The following is a 20,031-nucleotide window of genomic DNA, read 5'->3' as shown; positions in this document are numbered from 1 at the left end:
AATACTCCTGGCAATAAAGTAGTGAGATTGAATATCAGGAGCATTTACATAGGGATATTGCATCACAAATGAAGGGGCTGCTTAACAAGTTTTCCAGAACGGGCTTGTCAACACTTACAAGATTGGTTATACTTTACCTGTCCACCGCACTTTCGCATTTGGTAGTGGAATAGTTATATTTGGGTCTGGCACAGCTGGTAAACTTTTGTATGCTAGCTGATGAGAACCACTGTGGTGGAAGTACTTGCATGGGGCCCTCACATTTTGATTAGGGAAAATCAATGATCTGCAAATATTTCTGAGGTTTTTTTTTTTGCAAATGTATGCACATTTTTATGCAAATGTATGCAGCTTGAAAACGGACCAATCAATTTAAACCTGGGTGGGACTTGATTGGTCCATTTTTAAGCTGCATATATTTGCATAAAAATGTACATTAATTTGCATAAACGGGAAAATATGTGCATTTCATTGATCATCCCTAATTGTGATACGTCACTCCAGTCCCGTTATTGATCTGAACATCTAACTGCCAGAAACAGTTGCCATGGAGCTGCTGGAGTGTAGCAGCCCCCTGTACAGCTAGTACCTTTCCCACACCTCTCTATACCATACAAAGCATGCTGCTCAGTCAACTGTGAGTAGCTGAAGGGAATTGACAAAGGCACCATCTACATGTGCTAGTGGTACAATATAAATTTGCACATCACCACTATCTTCTAAAGTCTGTCCACAACATTAGCTTCCTCCTTTGATGTTTGTTACCTGACCAGACTAGTGACCTTCCCTGCTGGAGACATCTGCATGTCAATAAGTTCTCCACAAACAGACCTTGGTTTCAAAGAGTGAACACACCTTTTTATTATGGCCCCACAAGTGCTGGTTTTCATTGTTAATTGGGTCAGATTTACAAAAGGGCATTGACCCTGGAGAAATAACATTGCTAAGCCAAGAGGCCTCATTTAATTCCCAGCCAAAGTAATTGTACTTTGCTTCTGACCGGTTTGTGGGAGATTTGGGTGACAGTGGATAAACACAGTAGATATCTGCTTTTATAGTAGCGGGAATGGCTGTGTTCTGTCATAGAAATAGTGATTCAACAGATTAATCAAAAAAGCTGTTGTGGTTATAAAAAGTAAAAAGTAGCAAAGTGTTTCCTAACTCTGCTGTCCCTGGGAGATGTTTTCTGGCAGTACATACTTTTTACTTTGGCCACCCAAAATTATCTTTTATGATTTGTTTTGCCAACGTTTCTAAGTATTTACAAAAGTAGTTCTTCATCTGCGGACAAGTTGCTAGAAAGCCAGTTACAACGCAGTACAGTGTATGGGCAGTGAGATGTCATGCAGAATTATTCTGCAACTGAGCACTGTGAAGTAGTCCTTAAAGGGGAACTGAAGAGAGAGGTATTTGGAGGCTGCCATGTTTATTTCCTTTTAAGCAATACCAATTGCCTGGCAGCCCTGCTGATCCTCTGCCTGTAATACTATTAGCCATAGGGCCTGAACAAGCCTGCAGCAGATCAGGTGTTTCTGTCTTTAAAGTCTGATCTGACAAGATTAGCTGCATGCTTGTTTCTGGTGTTATCCAGATACTACTGCAGAGAAATAGACCAACAGGGCTGCCAGGCAACTGGTATTAATTAAAAGGCAATAAATATGGCAGCCTCCATATACCTCTTACTTCAGTTCACCTTTAAAGGATACCTTAGTCTTTAATGGATTCGATAATTTACACCCTGTGTGTGTGGTGAGGTATGCATAGGCTTTCCACACCTCCCGTGGCCCGACGTTTATCTACGTTCATCTATAACTGGCGCCGTTCCGAAGCCTGGGTCAATGCAGTATGTCTGCGGGAGTTCACACGCACCACCGTGGGAAGACTTAGCCGGCATGCACGCCCTCTGACCCGGACATACTACACACGCATGCACAGTATGACTGCTTGGGTACCTGGTGGCCATGTGTGCAAGGTGTCAATTACCGAATCCATTAAGGACTAAGGTATCCTTTAAGCTGCATATAAACTAATAGTTGTCTGATTTGTATGGTAACAGTTCCATGCACAAGCACCTACAGATGTGTTATTTTCACTACAGCTGAGCAGTGGATTGCTAAAAAAATATTAATGCATATAAATGACAAATATTTCTTCTGTGTGCCCAATCCAGTGACATTTCAGAGTTCCCATTTAAATCCTCTTTTGTTTTGACTTTTCACGTTGTAGGGGTGGGCTAAGCAACATGCTATTTCTGTGCTCCTTGCCAGAGGATGAGAAGACTGTGGGTGATGAGCCGCGGAACGTGCTTCTGCGCTTGTATGGCGCTATTCTGCAGGTGGGTGAATCTGGCTAAACCAGTAAAACCGTATTTTCTTGTTGGAAAGGTAAGCTTGTAATGGGTACAGAAGTGTTGAGCTGTATTTAGCTTAGCTGGTTTTCGGCTTGCTGTCTTGTTTGATGGGCTGTAGCTTTTTTTTTTTTTTTTTTTTTTAAATGCTTATCTGTGCTTAGAAGGGCTTGTGCCCTTTTGAAGCAGAAATGTCATACAAGGTAAATGGTGCATTCGCAAGTTCATCTCATTGAACTGACTTACTGTAAACACCGGAACATTGTGTATTTAATGCTACTAAGCCTGATACTTAACTGTATGTCACCAAACTAAAGATAACTGTACCACAGAGTATGCCGATTACATACTCTAGATGTCTCCCTTTATATTTATGTCCACGACCAATGTCCAGTTACCGGTTATGTCACTTCTGAAAATGACTATCAGCTTCTACTTTCCAAGGCATAGGCCACACCCCTTTCCCCATTTAAAAGTCTGACAGAATTTAACTTCTGGTATAGGAGTATAACAATGGACTCCTGGCTGCTCAGCTGACCATGTACTTGCTCTGTATTGAAGCAGTCTGGCTTGTAGCCATATAAATGTAAAGTGGCATAACAATAGGGGAGGCAGAGACAGCGACTGCACCAGGCCCCCCTTCAATCGCTTTATTAACTCGTGCTGTGCTGGTTATGATCACCTCTATATATGTGCTTTGATTAGTTGTAACCATTAATAGACTGTTTTACCCCCACCCACCCATGATTAAGAAGAAATGGAGCCCTAGTCAAGATAGTAGTTTTAGCCCCCTGATGATCACCTGGCTTTTTTTTAGTAAGACTTGGTGGTGGCTAGCATCCATCGGGGCCCCTAGGCAACTGCCTAGACTTGCCTTGTGGATGATCCCACTCTGACACTACATGGTGCACACCAGGAGGAGATACGTAAAAAAAACCCTCAGTAAATGGATGCCAGCCGGCATGTCCAGCCATGGAGTATATTCGATACTATAGATATACTTCTTTTAATTCATGCTTTTGCCTATTTTTAATAGGTGCTTCTTCTTTAGGGCTGGTTCAGATGGGCGTCTGTGGAGCGTTTACCGTCAGCGTTCGGGTCTTGGTGTTAAACGCTCCCATTCAAGTGAATGGGAGTGTTTGTACCAGGCTTTTACTGGCGTTTACGTGAACAAGGCGTTCGGGTCCCAATTTTCCCTGGCGTTCAAGGCGACCCTGGATGCTACATGTAGCGTCCTGGGGCAGTTAACTGCCACAGGTAATGTTTCCCTAGGGGAAGAAAAACGCAGACTGCATCCAAAAGCTACGTGAAGGCTGCTGAAAGCCGGAACGCGTAGCCGCACCACCACCAAACGCGACGCCACATAAAGCCGGGCAGACGCCTGTGTGAACCAGCCCATAATCCATTTATTAACAAATCAGCGTTGGTTTTCTGAGGTAAAAATAATTTGGCCTCTCCACAGGAAATGGAATATCATTGTGACAACAGCTGGTTATACTGTACATAACTGATGAATGGGTTACTGCTCATGCATTATCAGTAGAACTTGTGCTGAGGCTAGATATCTGCCGTGTGTAAAATGTCTGTACTAACTTGCGTTGCCAACTGCCTGCCTGTCATGACATTGCCAAGGTGATAACGCTGTGCTTTCTAGATGCAGTCATTCTGGCTGTGGATGATTGGAGTTGTAGTTCGGAAGAGCTGGCTGCAGAGCGTAGCTTGGTCATGGTTTAGAGGTAAAGGCCTTTAATGTGTGTTTGTTAGGTCTGGGTAAGTGTCAAACATACAATCTGACTTTTCCCCCACAGGCTACGTTATTTTCATGCAATGTTTAGAAGCTGTCAAGATTCACATTGTCATAGTTCAGTGGGGAATGTTCCTTTATGAAGAACGAGTCACAACATGCATTTGTAATAATCTGAATTTCTTCCCTCTAAAACTGATCTGACAGGAGAGTTTTACCTGCCTGGAACAAATATTTGTCCTGTCACGTATTCATCTCCTGTCAGGCTAGAAGGACCCCAATAAGACTGATGTATTGCCTGCGTTCAGTGCCTCCAAATATATTCCCACAGAAGAACAGAGCTTCGTACATTCAGAAAAGTCTCATACAAAGTTTGAAGGCAGTTAAAGGAAATCTGAAGTGAAAATAAACTTATGAGAACATGAATTGTTTAGTACAGCTAACAAATATAAAATAGGTAGCAAAGAAAGGAGTCTCCTATTATTTTCCAGTATTGGAAGAGTTGATAAACTTCAATTATTATCTATACAAAAGAGCTTCTCTTAGCTCTCAGACCCAACTTGGGTCAAAGACAGTGCTGTTTTCTGAAGCACTTATACATCAAAGAAACACTGAAAGACTGCTTTACATAAGATTTAACTACAGGGAAGTTTAAAGGGGTCATTAGCTCTGCTCTGTTTCATAGTTTAAAATACAGAGTGTAGTTTGTAAACTGAAAATATGACAAAATGATGCAATATTAAAAAAGCTATATAACTGAAAATATATTAAATTATATATATATATAAGTTTTTTTCGCTTCAGTGTCACTTTAATGTGTTCTAGAACCTAGGTTCTCAACATGTGGTACGTGTACCCCAGGGGGTACTTTTCAAGGTTCCAGGGGGTACTGGGGCTTAAAGTGAACCAGAGATGAAGCACCCTTGTGTATTTTACCATATATATCAGTGGGAACATTAGAGAAAACACCTACCCTGCTCTCTGTTTCATTCTTCACTGTTCAACCTGCTTGTTTACAGCCCTGATAAAATCCCCGACTGAGCATTCAGTCTGACTTTGCTCAGGAATCATTATAGCGGAGTCTGTCTTTTCAAGCCCAAGCCTGCCCCCTTGTGGCTCTGCTCAGGAATCATTATAGCTGGGTCATTATAGCAAAGCCAGACTGAATGCTCAGTGAGAGATTTTATCAGGGCTGATAAGAAGCAAGCTGAACAGTGAAGAATGAAACAGAGCAGGGTAGGTGTTTTCTCTAATGTTCCCACTGATATATATGGTAAAATACATGAGGGTGCTTTGTCTCTGGTTCACTTTAATATAACTTAACCACAAATAACAAATTTAGAGTTTTAGAAAAAGATAAATCCTATATAAACCCCAAATTAGTATTTTAGCTCATTAAGAGCAATAGTCAATGCTTGGAAATTGTTTAGAGCAAATTATCATGTACTATGATTAAATATATACTTGTTAAGGGGTACTTATGATAATGTTTACTATGCTAGGGGGTACTGGATGAGTACAGGGTTTTAAAATGGGTACATACAAACAAAATGTTGAGAAACACTGTTCTAGAACACTGCACACGTCAACTTTTTTTTGTGTGTAAATGACAACATCATGGCCCTGCAGGTGGTTCGTGGGGCCTTCAGACCAGAAAAAATGTTTGCCACTAGTGAAGGCAAGCTTGCCTTCTGTGTACAGCAGACACATTTAAAATGTAACTTCTAGAAAAGTAAAGGTGCGTACACACGTCAGATAAAAGTCTTTGGAAAATGAAAGATCACAGACCAATTTTACCCCCTTTCATGTAGTATGAGAGCCATACTCTACACAGTCTATTCTATGGAGCCGAACTCCCCATCAGATAAAAATCTTTGCAAGATGCTGCACACAAAGATGCTGTACACATTCAACAGATCAGTATCTGCAAAAGATCTGTTCCTGCAAAAGATCCATTCCTGCAAAATGCATTCATAGTCTATGATATCTGCAGATCCCATACACACCTTGTTTAATGGACATTCATCTGCAGATCAGCCAATTATCTGCCGATCTGAAGATCCAACCTGGTGGATCTGATCTACAGATAATTGTTCATTAAACAAGGTGTGTATGAGGTCTGCAGATATCATAGACTATGAATGCGTTTTGCAGGAATGGATCTTTTGCAGGAACAGATCTTTTGCAGATACTGATCTGTTGCATGTGTACAGCGGTCTTTGTGTGCAGCATCTTGCAAAGCTTTTTATCTGATGGGGAGTTCAGTTCCATAGAATAGACTGTGTAGAGTATGGTTCTCATACTACATGAAAGGGAGTAAAATTGGTCTGTGATCTTTCATTTTCCAAAGACTTTTATCTGACGTGTGTACCCACCTTTAGGCACTCAGGCAGCTGATTAAGTACTTCTCTAATGCATTCAAAGCAAATGGACAGACAGGAACACAACTGTGCCTCTCTGTTAAAGTGCGTAGGTGGGGTTAAAAAAGGGGATAACGGGATAAAAACAAAAAACTCAGACATCGGGAGCCCCGATAGTGCAGTAAGTCATGACAAGAAGAAAGTGTTGTAGAGTCAATGAAATGTACTCACAAAGGAAGATTGCAGATGGGCAACCAACCACTGTGTAGTCAGGTGGAGATACACAAACCTGACTCCACTCGGGTGACCAGCAAGGTGGTGTTAAGCCACCTGGCCAAATAGAATAACCCTCCTGAAGGATGGTTAGTAACACAAAGGTGGAGAAAGAGGGGTATGATAAAACTATGTTAAAAGCAATTCAAATCAAAAAAGTTTGAGGTGGTTTACCTCAATGATGACACGATCAAAATAATATGTAATGTACTGCAATATGCACTTTCCAACACGTATCGTGGCTCTCAGCTTACTTCCTCAGGCCGAATACAGTGCCTGAAGAAAATCAAGCCAGCGTTTGAGGTGCCTCTTAAAACTTTTTATTATGATACCAATTATTAGGCGTTATTCAGATTCTTATAAATGTTTGTGACTGTCTCTTTAAATCTCCAAAATCTCAGATGCGACCACCAGCACGTGTATCTTGCAGCAAAGTACAAGCAGTTTAGTATATTCGTTTGGGCCCACTGTAAAAGTTTCAATAAAAATTAAATATATTGAAAAGTGAAAAAAAATCTAGATCAATAGATACTGATCAATAATGCCAATGCCAGATTTTTTTTCTTAATTAAAGCCCAGCTGTATCCAAACTTGAACAAGGCAAATAACGGGCTGGTACTTGACTCTAAACAGTGAATTGAAGCAAAATGTATGGCAAATGAGCCAGATGTGTTTTCCACTGTAGTGCAGCTTATTTCCCATCCTCTCTGAGTTCAGTTGGCGGTTGGGCAGTCAACAGCATATCCTCAGGCTAGCAGTTTTGCAATAATGGCGTTTTTACATTTGAAAGATTTCCACAGGTAATACTGGCCCTCGATCTCTTGGGGGACTGTCCGCAGAACGGGCGAGTTTCACCCAGCATGTATACTTAATTTAAATATGCCGTCTGACCGCTTACTAACCAAATTGCCCAAGTCTTACCATTTTTAGTATCCATCAAGCTGCAGCTCTAAAAAATGTAATCCTGTTGACCAGCTTACGGGCATTAACAGAAATCTGTGGGCAAGAGTTTTTGGACTTCATGATGCTGTCTGTACTGTTAGGGGGTGTGGTCAACATTTACCCACCCCATACACTTCACAGATGTTCGATTTGATCAACCCATAAGAATCGAATGAAATATCTATTTAACCACAGCCTGAATACTGAGGAGCGCAAGGCGGTAAAGCAGTCAACATTTCCTCATTTATTTTTATTACGGAATTATTTGCTTGCCACATTTATTGAAAATCTATGGTATGACTTCCTTTTCGTTTTTATTGGATTACGGTGAGGTAAATTTGCATTCTTTTAACACTTTAGAAAGTAGTTTTGAAAATAAAGATTTCAAAGTACAGCTATCTTCACACATGTTTGGCTGCTAATGAAATTGATTTTGCTGTTATTTATACCGCATAATCAGCTTTTATAGCTGTAATTGACTGACTTTGGCAACTCCTGTATTTCCTGCTGTGAATTTCCCCATTCAGTCAGTCATGTGGTCAGAGTCCAGCTCGCCTGAGCACTGTGGCAAGACTTCAATCCAGTTAAAAAATGTCTACATAAGTGACTAATCTGATAGATCTCTAGTATTTTTTCCATTGACAACCACACCCAGGTATGCGCAGAGCCCCCACGCTGCCGTGTAGCATTCCTCTTATTCTTGATGCCGACCTACTTTTATTATACACTTAAGTTACATACAAATACTAGATTAAACTTGACCAATAAAGACTGGCTCCGCCTTCCATTCTTATAAGGGATTGTCCCATAATTGTGTTTTCCATGTGTCTGTGACAATCACTAGCTCACTAAAAGTTATTTACCACTTTGAAAAGGCAGAAAGAAAGTGAAGAACTGTTTCACTTGCGGGTCACTAAACTACGAGAGAGAGCCCCCATCATAACGACTGTGCCTGCCCCACAATCCACTGCAGTTCTGGAAGTACAATCTGAGGTTCCATTCAAGGCAATTTAACGTTGGATTGCCACTTTTGGGGCAATTGCGATAGGCAATTAAAGCACCGATTGCCACTGTTATTTATCACATCACCACCAGTTAATGGATCTTTGTTAAAGCAAACTTAAATATGGAAGCCTCGCTTTAGGTTCCCATTAATTCCTTTTAAGCAATACCAGTTGACTAGCTATCCTGCTATTCTCTGGCTGAAATAGTGTCTGAATCACACACCTGAAACAAGCATGCAGCTAATACAGACAGGCTTCAGTTGCAGCATCTCATTTGCATGCTTGTTCAGGGTCTGTGGCTAAAAGTAGAGCAGAGGATCAGCAGGACAGCCAGACAATATGCAGTGTTTAAAAGGAAATAAATATGGCAGCCTCTGTATCCCTCTCCCTTTTTAGGTTCTCTTTAAAAGGATGATCTGATGGCGAACAACAAAAGTGGCAATCTGAAATCCGATCACCACTTTATAAATAGACATTTTAGTATTAGTCAACCCTGTTCTACCTGACCCTCCTTTTTTGCTCCCAGCTGTTGTGGAACTACACAGTCACACACCAGTATGAGACAGTTACTATGACTGTGAGGTAACTTACTAGGCTGAGGCAGAGGAAGTAAGCTGAGGCACAGGAAACCAACCAGCTGCTGCACAGGAACACAATGGTTTTAGGCCCACAACTGGTCTAAACAAATCAATATAAAATGGCCTTTTGGTAACCTGCTGGAATAGGAAGCAGAACTCCGGGCATCACTTTCAAATACATTTTGTATATGTCTATACATTAAAGTGGTTCTCCAGACAGAACTTTTTATTGGAGAGAAAGATTTGATTTTTCTGGGTTCTGGTTGGTGAGATTTACCATCACTTGCTATCCAGTGGCATAGTCGCAGAACAGTGACACAGTAATAAAAGCAGTTTAGTATTGAAAGGGATCAGTGTAACATTTTCTCAATGGGAAAATCTCCTCAATGGGAACATGTATTTTACAGATTTTTATACAAACATGTCAGAAGGGATTTTTATCTCATATATGCTTTCCTACGCAATGATAAAACCTTTTAAAAGGAGTTGCACTTTAAATCTGTTTTATAAACACTAGCATTTTCATAAGGTGAGTGGAAACTGGCGGTGACAAAATGCTCTTTTTTTCTTTTCTTTTTTTTGTACTTCCCGTGTTGGGAGACAATGTCAGAGCTTAGACTTTTTAGTATAATGAGGGCGGGTTCTGCCCCGCCCATTCAGTATATTTATAGTATAGCTGCTCTAGGACCATATATCAAGTTGTTTGGGTTGCTGCCCAGAGTTCTGCTTCAGAATGATGACTATCTAAGCAGTCTAATCCATCCAGCTCCTTCAATAGGACTCTGAAAGCAATGACGTGCATTGGTGGATGATGAGATGGCTTTGCTTCATACCAACCTCCTTGTCTTCATAATTTTCCACAGAGTATGTAATTCTAATTCTTCTCCTCTACAGAGACTTGTATAAACAAATTGTAAAAATACAGAAACTATTTTCTGTGGGAAAGCCCCGCTCAATGTTGTCCCTGTATAACTTTGTGCTTCAGGCTAATAAGTTACATTAAAGCATGCACATGCAATTGTTTTGGCTTTGTATCAGTATTGCCTATCTTCTGCGTCCAACCAACAGGATTATGGAACAGGTAGCCTTTTATTTTATTTATTTTTGTTTTATGTCAAGATACCATTTTTCTGTTCTATTTTTCTTACTATGAGAGCAGGCAAATCTGTATCTTTTTCTCATATCTAGGAATTAGGTAAGGACTTCGGACTAAATCACAAGACACTGAAGTTGAAAACTGTTGTGGCTGGTAATCTGTAAATTTGAATTGTTACTATTTTCGATAGTTTAATCATATTGACTGCTTTAGTCAATTTAAAAAAAAAAATTGGCTTGGTACAAGACCACCTTCGGAGTACATTTATTGCTTATTTAATTTGCCCTGTGGTGTTGGAATATACTTTTGGGGCAGAGTAATAGACATAGTTATAGCCCCCTCACCCCCTGCTTATTAACAGCTTTAACATTTAATTGATATAGTCTTTATAAATACCTTTTTGTTATGTGGGAGAAGCTACAGTCAGGTAACCCTACCAGACGGGGCATTCCACTAAAGGTAACAGAAATGGCACACCAATAACTCCTACAGAGCCAGGTGACATAACATTAAGTAGCTAATGTGAACCCACTTTTTATGAATTATGTAGTCCTAGCACACTGAGCTGGGGTTCTGCCCCACCCATGATTAATAAACTCCGCCTACCCACAATGTTTATAAATATATTTTGGAAGCAGCAGCAAATCATGCCACCCAAATTCATAATGGATTTTAATGTCCTTGCTAGGATACTTTTATGTTTTAAAGTGAAACTCCATGAAAAAAAACATTCAGCAGACAGTACCCCCATATAAAATCTGAAGTATGCATATGTTGGCGTTTTTAATTAAGCAACAAAAGTTAGAAAGCCTACATTTTCTGAAGGTCTGAAGCAAATGACGCATGTTGTCAATTCATATAACCAGTCTTTAAAGGAGCTGCAATGGGTGTGAACATAGGACCGAAACCTCACCCTGCAAGATGATATCAACTCCAGCAGGGTGTGTGTAATAAGAGTTGTTGTGTATTTATATACCACTGACATATTTTATAACAATTTACAGAGTACATGGTATTGTCATGAACTGTCCCTCAGAGGAGCTCATAACCTAGTCCCTACCTCGGTTAGTTAATTTCTCTACCATAGTCTTAAAGAGGAACTCCAGTGAAAATAATGTAATAAAAAAGTGCTTAATTTTTACAATAATTATGTATAAATAATTTAGCCAGTGTTTGTCCATTGTAAAATCTTTTAAATCCCCAATTTACATTCTGACATTTTATCACATGGTGACATTTTTACTGTTGGCAGGTGATGTAGCTGCTGTATGGTTTTTTGGCAGTTGGAAACTGTAAAAAAAAAACTAATCCTACCTCCTCCCCTCTGCCTCTGAAATCAATGGCTAGTAACACCTCCCTCTGCCTAGACTGAGCTCCCATGAGCCCTTGCTACTGCCAGGGCTCTCTGAAAACCTGTGGGTGTGGTTTATTTAGTTTATAGGGAATTGGAGAATTAAAACAAAAACAAAAAAGTATTTGGCTTGAGGAATGCCCTATAAACAATAGGAAAGGAACACAATTATGCAATAAGTAAAAGTTCACCTCGGATCCACTTTAACTAAAATGTGAGCTGGCAGCATGAGTCATTTCACTTTTGTGAGCTGGCAGCATGAGTCACTTCCTTTTGTGATAAGATAAGCGGGTGAAGGCCATCTGTGGATCTTTTGCTACCACATTACAATCTCCAATATGTATATGTTTTAATACAAGAGTACTGTTCTGTGAAGGATTTTAGTTTTTTCCTGGAGATTGACTTTTATTTAATACTATTGATTCTATCTCTACTGGTCCACGCCAGAAGTCTGCAATATGGAGGGCCAGAACCAGGAGGAAGCATCCTGTAGTAGGCACATGGCTAAAGGCCCATACACACGTCGGATTTTTCTGAACGACGGGTCGTTTGAACGTCCCGTCGTTCAGTCGTTCGCACGCGGAATCAGACGTGTGTACGGACTATCGTTCGCGTGATAAGACTGGTTTCCAGCGATCCGCCCGGCGGATCGCTGGAAACCAGTCTTATCACCCGAACGATAGTCTGTACACACGTCGGATTTGACGTGCGAACGACTGAACGACGAAACGTTCAAACGACCCGTCGTTCAGAAAAATCCGACGTGTGTATGGGCCTTAAGGCTTCCTCTACAAAAGGCACTATTTGCGGTTTTTAATTGGACATTTAAAAACATAAAGCTGTATTTGAGGTTATAACTTTGTGTATTCCTCTGTCTGGTTTTAATAATGTTCCAGCATGTAGGCTATAACCGTGCACACTACACATGTGTGATTATATGGAGTACGGAAGCTTTGGTTAATTTTTTAGCTTCTTTATCAAGTGTGATTGGGTGGGTTATGTGGGTGGATATTCTGGTTGGGATGGGTTTTATACCTCTTTAGTTGTATGTGCATGTGTTCTTTGCTGCAGGCGTACCCATTACCCATGCCATCGTGCCTTGCACACTCTGGTTTCCAGGTGACAGACACGATACACGGTATAGTATGAGATCTCTGAAATTGGCGCATTCTGTAATGCTTTGTTTGCTTTATACTGTATATATTGTTGTTTTATTATTTTTAGTTCGATAAGTATTGGTTGATGATGCATGTCCCAATTTGTTCTATATCCTTCACGGGAATGCTGCCAACCCAAAATGATCAAAGCAACAGTTTTGCTTTCACACTGTTTAAGACTAAAAACCATAATTTCAGTCTCTGAATTTACATCCATCCCATAAAGCAGCTGAGTCTCATTCTACCATTCCTATATCTCTTTGCGTGTAAATTATACCTAAATTGCTTATTTACGTTTTAAACACAGATATTTGTAACTAAAATGATGTATGTGGTTGGTGTAGAAGGGCTACCATCCTGTAGACTTTAATGGAATTATGCTCTTCCTAACTATTTGGAGATCCTTTAATTCATGCACCAATTTCAAATCTTTTAGATGGATGAGATTTTTGGCCACTGATCTAATGTAACAATATTGCTATGCAGCGGAATTGCTTGGGTCATTTTGGTTTCAAGTTGGCTTCCATAAAGTAATTGAGGCCTATAATGGACTATAATCAGAAACCAGGTCTTCCTGAACTTTACTTTTTCTCAAGGATTGAGTTATTTTAGAAGTTTCCTTATGCTAGGTACACACTATGAGATTTTCTGACCGATTTACTGTCAGATCAATTATTTCCAACATGTCCGATTTGCTTTCTGATTTCCGAGTATTTTCTGATCTATTTCCTATTAAAGTTATCAGAAATCGATCGGAAAATGCTCGGAAAGCAAATCGGACATGTTGGAAATAATCGATCTGACAGTAAATCGGCCAGAAAATCTCAGTGTGTACCCAGCATTAGATCCTAAATTTCCCTTTATGGAGATCTGAATTAGTTTGCTTATTACATGCTTTAGCAGTACTTCTGAGTTTAGCCAGTGCCCACATACTAACAGCTAAGTAATAGGTCATGTCATTTCTGGAAATGACTTGCCAAACCGCTTCTGCTTTCTGAAGGTAATGTTCATCTGCTCCTCCCTCTCCGGGTTTCTTGAGAGTCTGCTCAGAGCTTTAACAGTCAAGAGCTCCTCCCATGAGAGTCAGTCAGGCTGTGAAACAAATCTTTGTTTCAGCTCATATTCTTAGTTAAAGACCATAACACACAAGCAAGTAGTTATTACTAACCACTCTATTAAAAGGCACTGAAGTCTAGTTATAGTTACCAGTCACAGTAATTTAGCCTCCCATGTGACATTGCCCTTAGCATTACTGTGGTATGAATGCACCGTTCATGTTTTGTTTATATTACACTTGTACTGCGGTTGTATTGAATTTGTGGTTTTACAAACTCAACAAAATGGAACATGCAACATTCGAATGACCGAAGTTCAAACACAGTCAGACCAGTTGTCTACACAAGTCCTTACTGTAAAGGATATCTGATAGTGTAAGGACCGATTTCCATCCCCCAGTGGCAATGTGGTAAAATAACTGGCTTCCTTTAGAACTGGCCTAGATTGTCAAACCTAACGGTTTTTGGAGTTGTGGTAGGAACCTGGACCTTAGGGTGGGCTTGCGTCAGTGCTAGTGACTTCTGTAACCTAATTAGGAAAGGATAGGCGGGTTTATCACTGTAATGGCCACGCCATCTTACCTGTGGTGTGAAGCAAACTTTACTCCGGAACCCTACCCAGATAACACTGCAGTAAACTAGTCTGCCATAATGACACAGTGGTCCTACAAAAGTCCCCAGGGACCAGGTTATTGAAGGCCAGTTGATATCTCTGACATTCCCATTGGATTTTAGGAGTATATGGTTGTTTTAGAGGAAGGATGACCCTGAGGAGAATGCCATAAAATAAGAATCTTTGTAATTGTCTTCCACATACATGGATATACTATGCATGAACCTGAGTCCCATTAATATGTAAAACTAAAAAATTGATTCCCTTATGTACCAGTACATCAGTTTGCCAGGTATGTAACATACAGTCTTGGTATCTGTTGCCACGTATAATAGCCCATAGTGTAGTGAAACTAGGTGAAGCATAACTCCAGTAGTCTTAGGCAAAATATGGAAAGAATGTTTTATTCTTCGCACATACCAGTTTTAGAAGCTACAGTTTATTGGACATACAAGTGTTTTCTTCAGATAACCTGGTTTCTGATGTATTCCTTATGGGCCATTCAGGAAGTAGATGTAAACTTGACCTGCTGTATCCTGCTATAAGTTGAGCAAAACTTGAAAACCTCCTAAAATAAGTTATATGTAACCAAGTTATATACAGATGATGTGGTAAACAAAGTCTAACACTTCTAGCCAAAGCTTTTAGTTTTGGACATTTCTGGTAAAGATTTGAATTCCCATCAGGTCCTCTCTGTGGTTTCCTCACTGGGGAGGATTCATCTTCACTTCCGGTCCCTGTGACCTCCATGTCTTTACCATGAACCATGGTGGGTCTGCAGACAAAATGAGGTCCAGTAGTGCAACGATAAGACTCTTAACCAGGGCTGGACAAATCTCAGGAGTCACATAGCCAAGGGTCCATAAATAATGGCTGGCTTCTAACTTTTTGAGGTTTTCTATTTCCAAAAGAGCTGGCTCCTGAATTCCTTATTTCTCCAGCCCTTGCTCAAAATGGCCACCATGCAACATTTACTTTCTGTCAAGACAGGAAGCTATGGATATTCTCTCAGATGGGAACTCAAAAACCCCAGAATGTTGCCCTACTCTACCTTCTCAAAAAATGAAGTGTGACATTTTTAGTTTGAGTTGGGCTTTAATTACCACATATAATGGCAAGAATTCAGATTTAGGTTTTGCGTTGGCACCCCAGTGGAGTCTTCTTAGGCCAACATCACCCATGCAGGGATTTGTAGCAGCAACGTATCTCTTGTAAATTTCTTGCACAATTGCCACTAATTACGGTAAATCCAGCTGCGTTGCTGCTCACCATGCCAGCCACAACTCAAAGCTCCACAGACTTCTGTAGCACCATCTGATCTACTGCTGTAGAAGCCGATATAATCGCTATAGTCCTGGTCTGTGGAGCTTCAGGTTGTTTCTGGTGTGACATAGTTCACACTAACTCCATTGCATAACATTGGCTGCAGTTGTGGTACAGATTTACCAACAACCTATTGCTGCTAGACATCTCTTCATACCATAAGGTGGTAACATTTTAAACCTCTGGTAAGTTTCTACATTGTTGTTTTATCTTCAATGGTCACCAGACACTTCATAGCTGCATATACTTCAATTGTTATAAGCTGAGGTCTTATGTTCTATAGGTTAGCTTCCTTAACTAAACAATTTGAACAGTTTCAATGCTAGTTTATTTTCACGTGGATAGCAGACAGATTCCAGTAAAATCACTTCTAGTTCTACTAGGAGTTTTTGAAGTTTGTGAACCTTTTAAAGAATTTAACCTCTTCTAAAGAAAGTCGAGGGCTTTCTGATAGCTTACAGTTTAAAGTCTAAATTGATTGTGGCACTTTTTTTTTTATATGGTTAAGATTTGAGCAGACAGGGAATTTAGTGATTTTTCAGATAAGTGGATGATGTTCTTGATGCTGAAAATAACGACTTCTTTATGATCTCTACAGATGTCTTGTAACAAAGGAGAAACCCAAGAGACCCAGAGGGAGAATTTCTTTCAAGTAAGTATTCTGAGCATCCTAGAGACAAATCCTGTCCCAAATCTCGAATATTAATCTTCAAAGCCGAAGGAAACCAGTGAAACCGAGGAAAGCCTCACATAAAGCTTCAATAAAGTCGGCTGTAAAATCTTCTTTTGTCTTCATTCTTCATAGATGTCCTATTGCAAAGAGACTGCCGTGTGGCCATTCAGTGCAATGATAATCTCTGGTGCATGATGGGAATGCTTTGTTCAAGAACCGATTTTAAAGTGAAACTCCCTATTTTTAGAGATGCAATGCAAATAATTCCAAGCTGATGCAGGATTATGAAAATGTATGCGGCTAAAAAAAAGGACCAATGGGATTTCAACCAAGTTGCATACTTTTGCAAAATCTTGCCTTAACTCTGAATTATTTGCCTCTCATTGACTATCCTTATCCACCCATACTGGAAAAAGAGCAGTCCCTTCAATTCTGTAGATTGCAGGGATAAGTAAAGTCACATTTTACAGGCAAGAAAGCTGAAGTATATAAAGCAGTTCATAACTGCAGCTGTGATATGGGAGTGTCCAAGTTTGCTGCCAGTCTTTGGATTAATTTAGGTGTGATAAAATGAGTAACGATGGCTCCTCCTCTCTATAGCTAATTACTAACGCCTCTTTCACACAGGAGGCTCATTACTAAAGGAAAACTGAAGTGAGAGAGATATGGAGGCTGCCATATTTATTTCTTTATAAGCAATACCAGTTACCTGCTTATCCTTTGCCTCTAATACCTTTAGCCATAGACCCTGAACAAGCATGCAGCAGATCAGGTGTCTCTGAAATTGTCAGATCTGACAAAATTAGCTGTGTACTTGTTAATGGTGGTATTCAGACACTACTGCAGCCAAATAGAGCAGCAGGACTGCCAGGCAACTGGTATTGTTTAAAAGGGAATAAATATGGCAGCCTCCATATTCTTAAGACTACAGTTGTCCTTAAGGGCCCTTTTCCACTGGCTGCGATCCGATTTAAAAAGCACATCGCAGCCGTTTTTCTAATCGCAGTGCTTTTTTTCCACTACGGCGCTTCGATCGTGAATCGTTTTTGCCGAAACGCGATCGCCGTCCTGCGTGATTCTCGTCACAATCGCGTTACACTCCCGACGGCAGTACAGCAGAACGCAGACAGTGGAAAAAGGAGCCTGCGTGATCGCAAGCGCAGGTGATTTGCGCTTGTGATCACGCTTGCTAGTGGAAAAGGGCCCTTAGGCTTCTTTCACACAGGAGGCTGAACTGTGCTCTTCGGGCAGTTCAGCCTTCCTGTCTGCTGATCATGAGCGCCATCTGTCCACAATATGGTGCAGCGGAATGGCGGTGTTACTAACCCCACCTGTGTCAGTGCTTGACCCGGCGGTATGGTTACCCAGTGCCAAAAAATGCATTATGGCCTGGTGCACACCAAAAACCGCTAGCAGATCCGCAAAATGCTAGCAGATTTTGAAACGCTTTTTCTTCTTTTTCTGTAGTGTTTCAGCTAGCGTTTTGCGGTTTTGTGTAGCGGTTTTGGAGTAGTAGATTTCATATATTCTTACAGTAAAGCTGTTACTGAACAGCTTCTGTAACAAAAGCGCCGGCAAAACCGCTCTGAACAGGCATTTTTCAGAGCGGTTTGCGTTTTTCCTATACTTAACATTGAGGCAGAAACGCATCCACAATCCAAAAAATGCCTCACCCCGGGAGTATGCGTTTCTGCAAAACGCCTCCCGCTCTGGTGTGCACCAGCCCATTGAAATACATTACCCAAGCGTATCCGCAGCCGCAAGCAGATCGCAAAACGCAGCCAAACCGCTCTGGTGTGCACTAGGCCTATCTGAGTGCAGCTACTCTTATAGGTGACCCTTTGTGGTGCCTGCCTCTACACTGCCATTCCCAGTGCTAGCAAGCACCTGGCTGGTGCAACAGGAGCAGCTGACAGACAGTGATTTAAGGCATTCAGTTTCTGGTGTGAAAGAGGCCTTATTCAGCAATTTGGGAAGTTTTTAGGCAACAGTGTTCCAGAGTCCAGATTTCTACCACTAATTGCTTTGAATGTTGATAAATCTGCCCAAAAATAAAGCTACAATACACTCTTTAAAGGTTTGTGATCATCTCACTTCTAGAGTTAATACAAGTCTTCCCTGCTGTTGCTGGCCTTTCCCCAGTGATAAGGCCAGATGAATTTCAGTTTTGCCCTATCGCTTTTTCTGCAGAAAACTCCTTTAAAAATTCCTGTAGTGCAGACTGATTATTTACCACAGAGGGGAAAGGGAACACATTTTCCAATTTAGGGATAAGCACACTCTGTACCTGGTTTACTGTCAGCACAGGCACAGATTAACAGCTTATACATTCTGGGGTGGCATACCAGTGTTGGATAGAAGTAACATCCACAATTCAAATGGATTACATCATTTGGGCCCTAGTTCAAGATATCAGTACGGATAGTGGCCCGATCCAATTCACTTTTTCTGCAAAGTTTTCTCCTAGGAGATCATTTTTCATCTTCTGTTTAAAAAAAACAAACAAAAAAAACTTTCAGTACTTTGCAATTGAAAACGTACCAAAAGTAGGTGAAAAAGTATGGTCAGAATTGTTCAGAGTATTTTCTATCTTGCTGTGGCTTAAAGGAAACCAGAGCTGAAATTGATATTAAAAACGGGGGAGCGGCCAGGAGCTCTCTGCTCATGTGCACGATGATGTCATTGTGCCGTCATGTGCACGATGATGTCATTGTGCCGTCTTGTGCACGCGCAGAGCACTCCTGGCCGCATGCGCCTGCGCACTACTGCCCGACTCCAGCGGCCTTGACTGAGCTGGCGCAGAGGTATTAGAGCACTAAGGAGAGGACGAAGGAGCGGCGGGGTTGACTACCTCTGATGCGTATCGGTTCCAGCTCTGGTATCCTTTAAAAGGCATTTTATTGGTAAGCTATGAAAACTTAGGACAAAAAGAGAATTGGATTGGGCCCAGTATGATTCCTGAAAATAAAATGCTTGGCTTTCATGGACAAATTCCACTGAAGAATGGTATTTCTCTATTTATTCACCCAACTAACTGGAATACAGGTTGTACCACTTGCTGCATTACTGAGTCTCTCATGCATTACTGAACAGTTTACTTTTGGACGGTTCGCTGCCAAGCTCAGGGTTCAGGTTGTCAGACTAGTGGAGAATCTTTAGCAGGGCTGTGGAAATTCACAGCATGTAGCACCATAATAAACATTTGTGCTTAATGCTCCATCTCGGTCATAAGGCCGTGCTGGCTTGCGGGGTCAGTGTTTGTGAGGCCCAAGGAATGCATTAGTAATGGGCATTAAACGCTTCTAAAACAGAGGAACATTCTGCATAAATTCAAAGCACATGAATCCCTTTAACCATGTGATAGTTTCTTAAAGTTCATAAACATTTTATGTTTTATTAGATGAAGTACACACGCAGCAAAGGCCCCTATGTTGGCCTTTTTTCATAGGGTCCTTATGATGTCAGTTTCTGGATAGGCCCCATAGAAGCTGTAAAGTAAATTGTTTAACAGACTA

At 40.8% G+C, this 20,031-nt stretch overlaps 1 protein-coding gene across 2 annotated transcripts in view; it reads left to right on the top strand.

Annotated features, from left to right (window-relative positions):
- Positions 1-20,031, top strand: part of CHKA (choline kinase alpha) — a 63,953-nt gene that overhangs the window by 12,416 nt on the left and 31,506 nt on the right. For both annotated transcript variants that reach the window (XM_068260583.1, XM_068260584.1), the window contains exons 2-3: positions 2,227-2,335; positions 16,442-16,495. In XM_068260583.1, the coding sequence (XP_068116684.1) occupies positions 2,227-2,335; positions 16,442-16,495 (163 nt within the window). The remainder of the gene's footprint in view (positions 1-2,226; positions 2,336-16,441; positions 16,496-20,031) is intronic.

The sequence above is a fragment of the Hyperolius riggenbachi genome, chromosome 11 (genome assembly GCF_040937935.1).
Source record: "Hyperolius riggenbachi isolate aHypRig1 chromosome 11, aHypRig1.pri, whole genome shotgun sequence".
NCBI lineage: Eukaryota > Metazoa > Chordata > Amphibia > Anura > Hyperoliidae > Hyperolius > Hyperolius riggenbachi.
The sequence above is the reverse complement of the archived record's forward strand: the minus strand, read 5'-3'. Positions and strand labels throughout refer to the sequence as shown.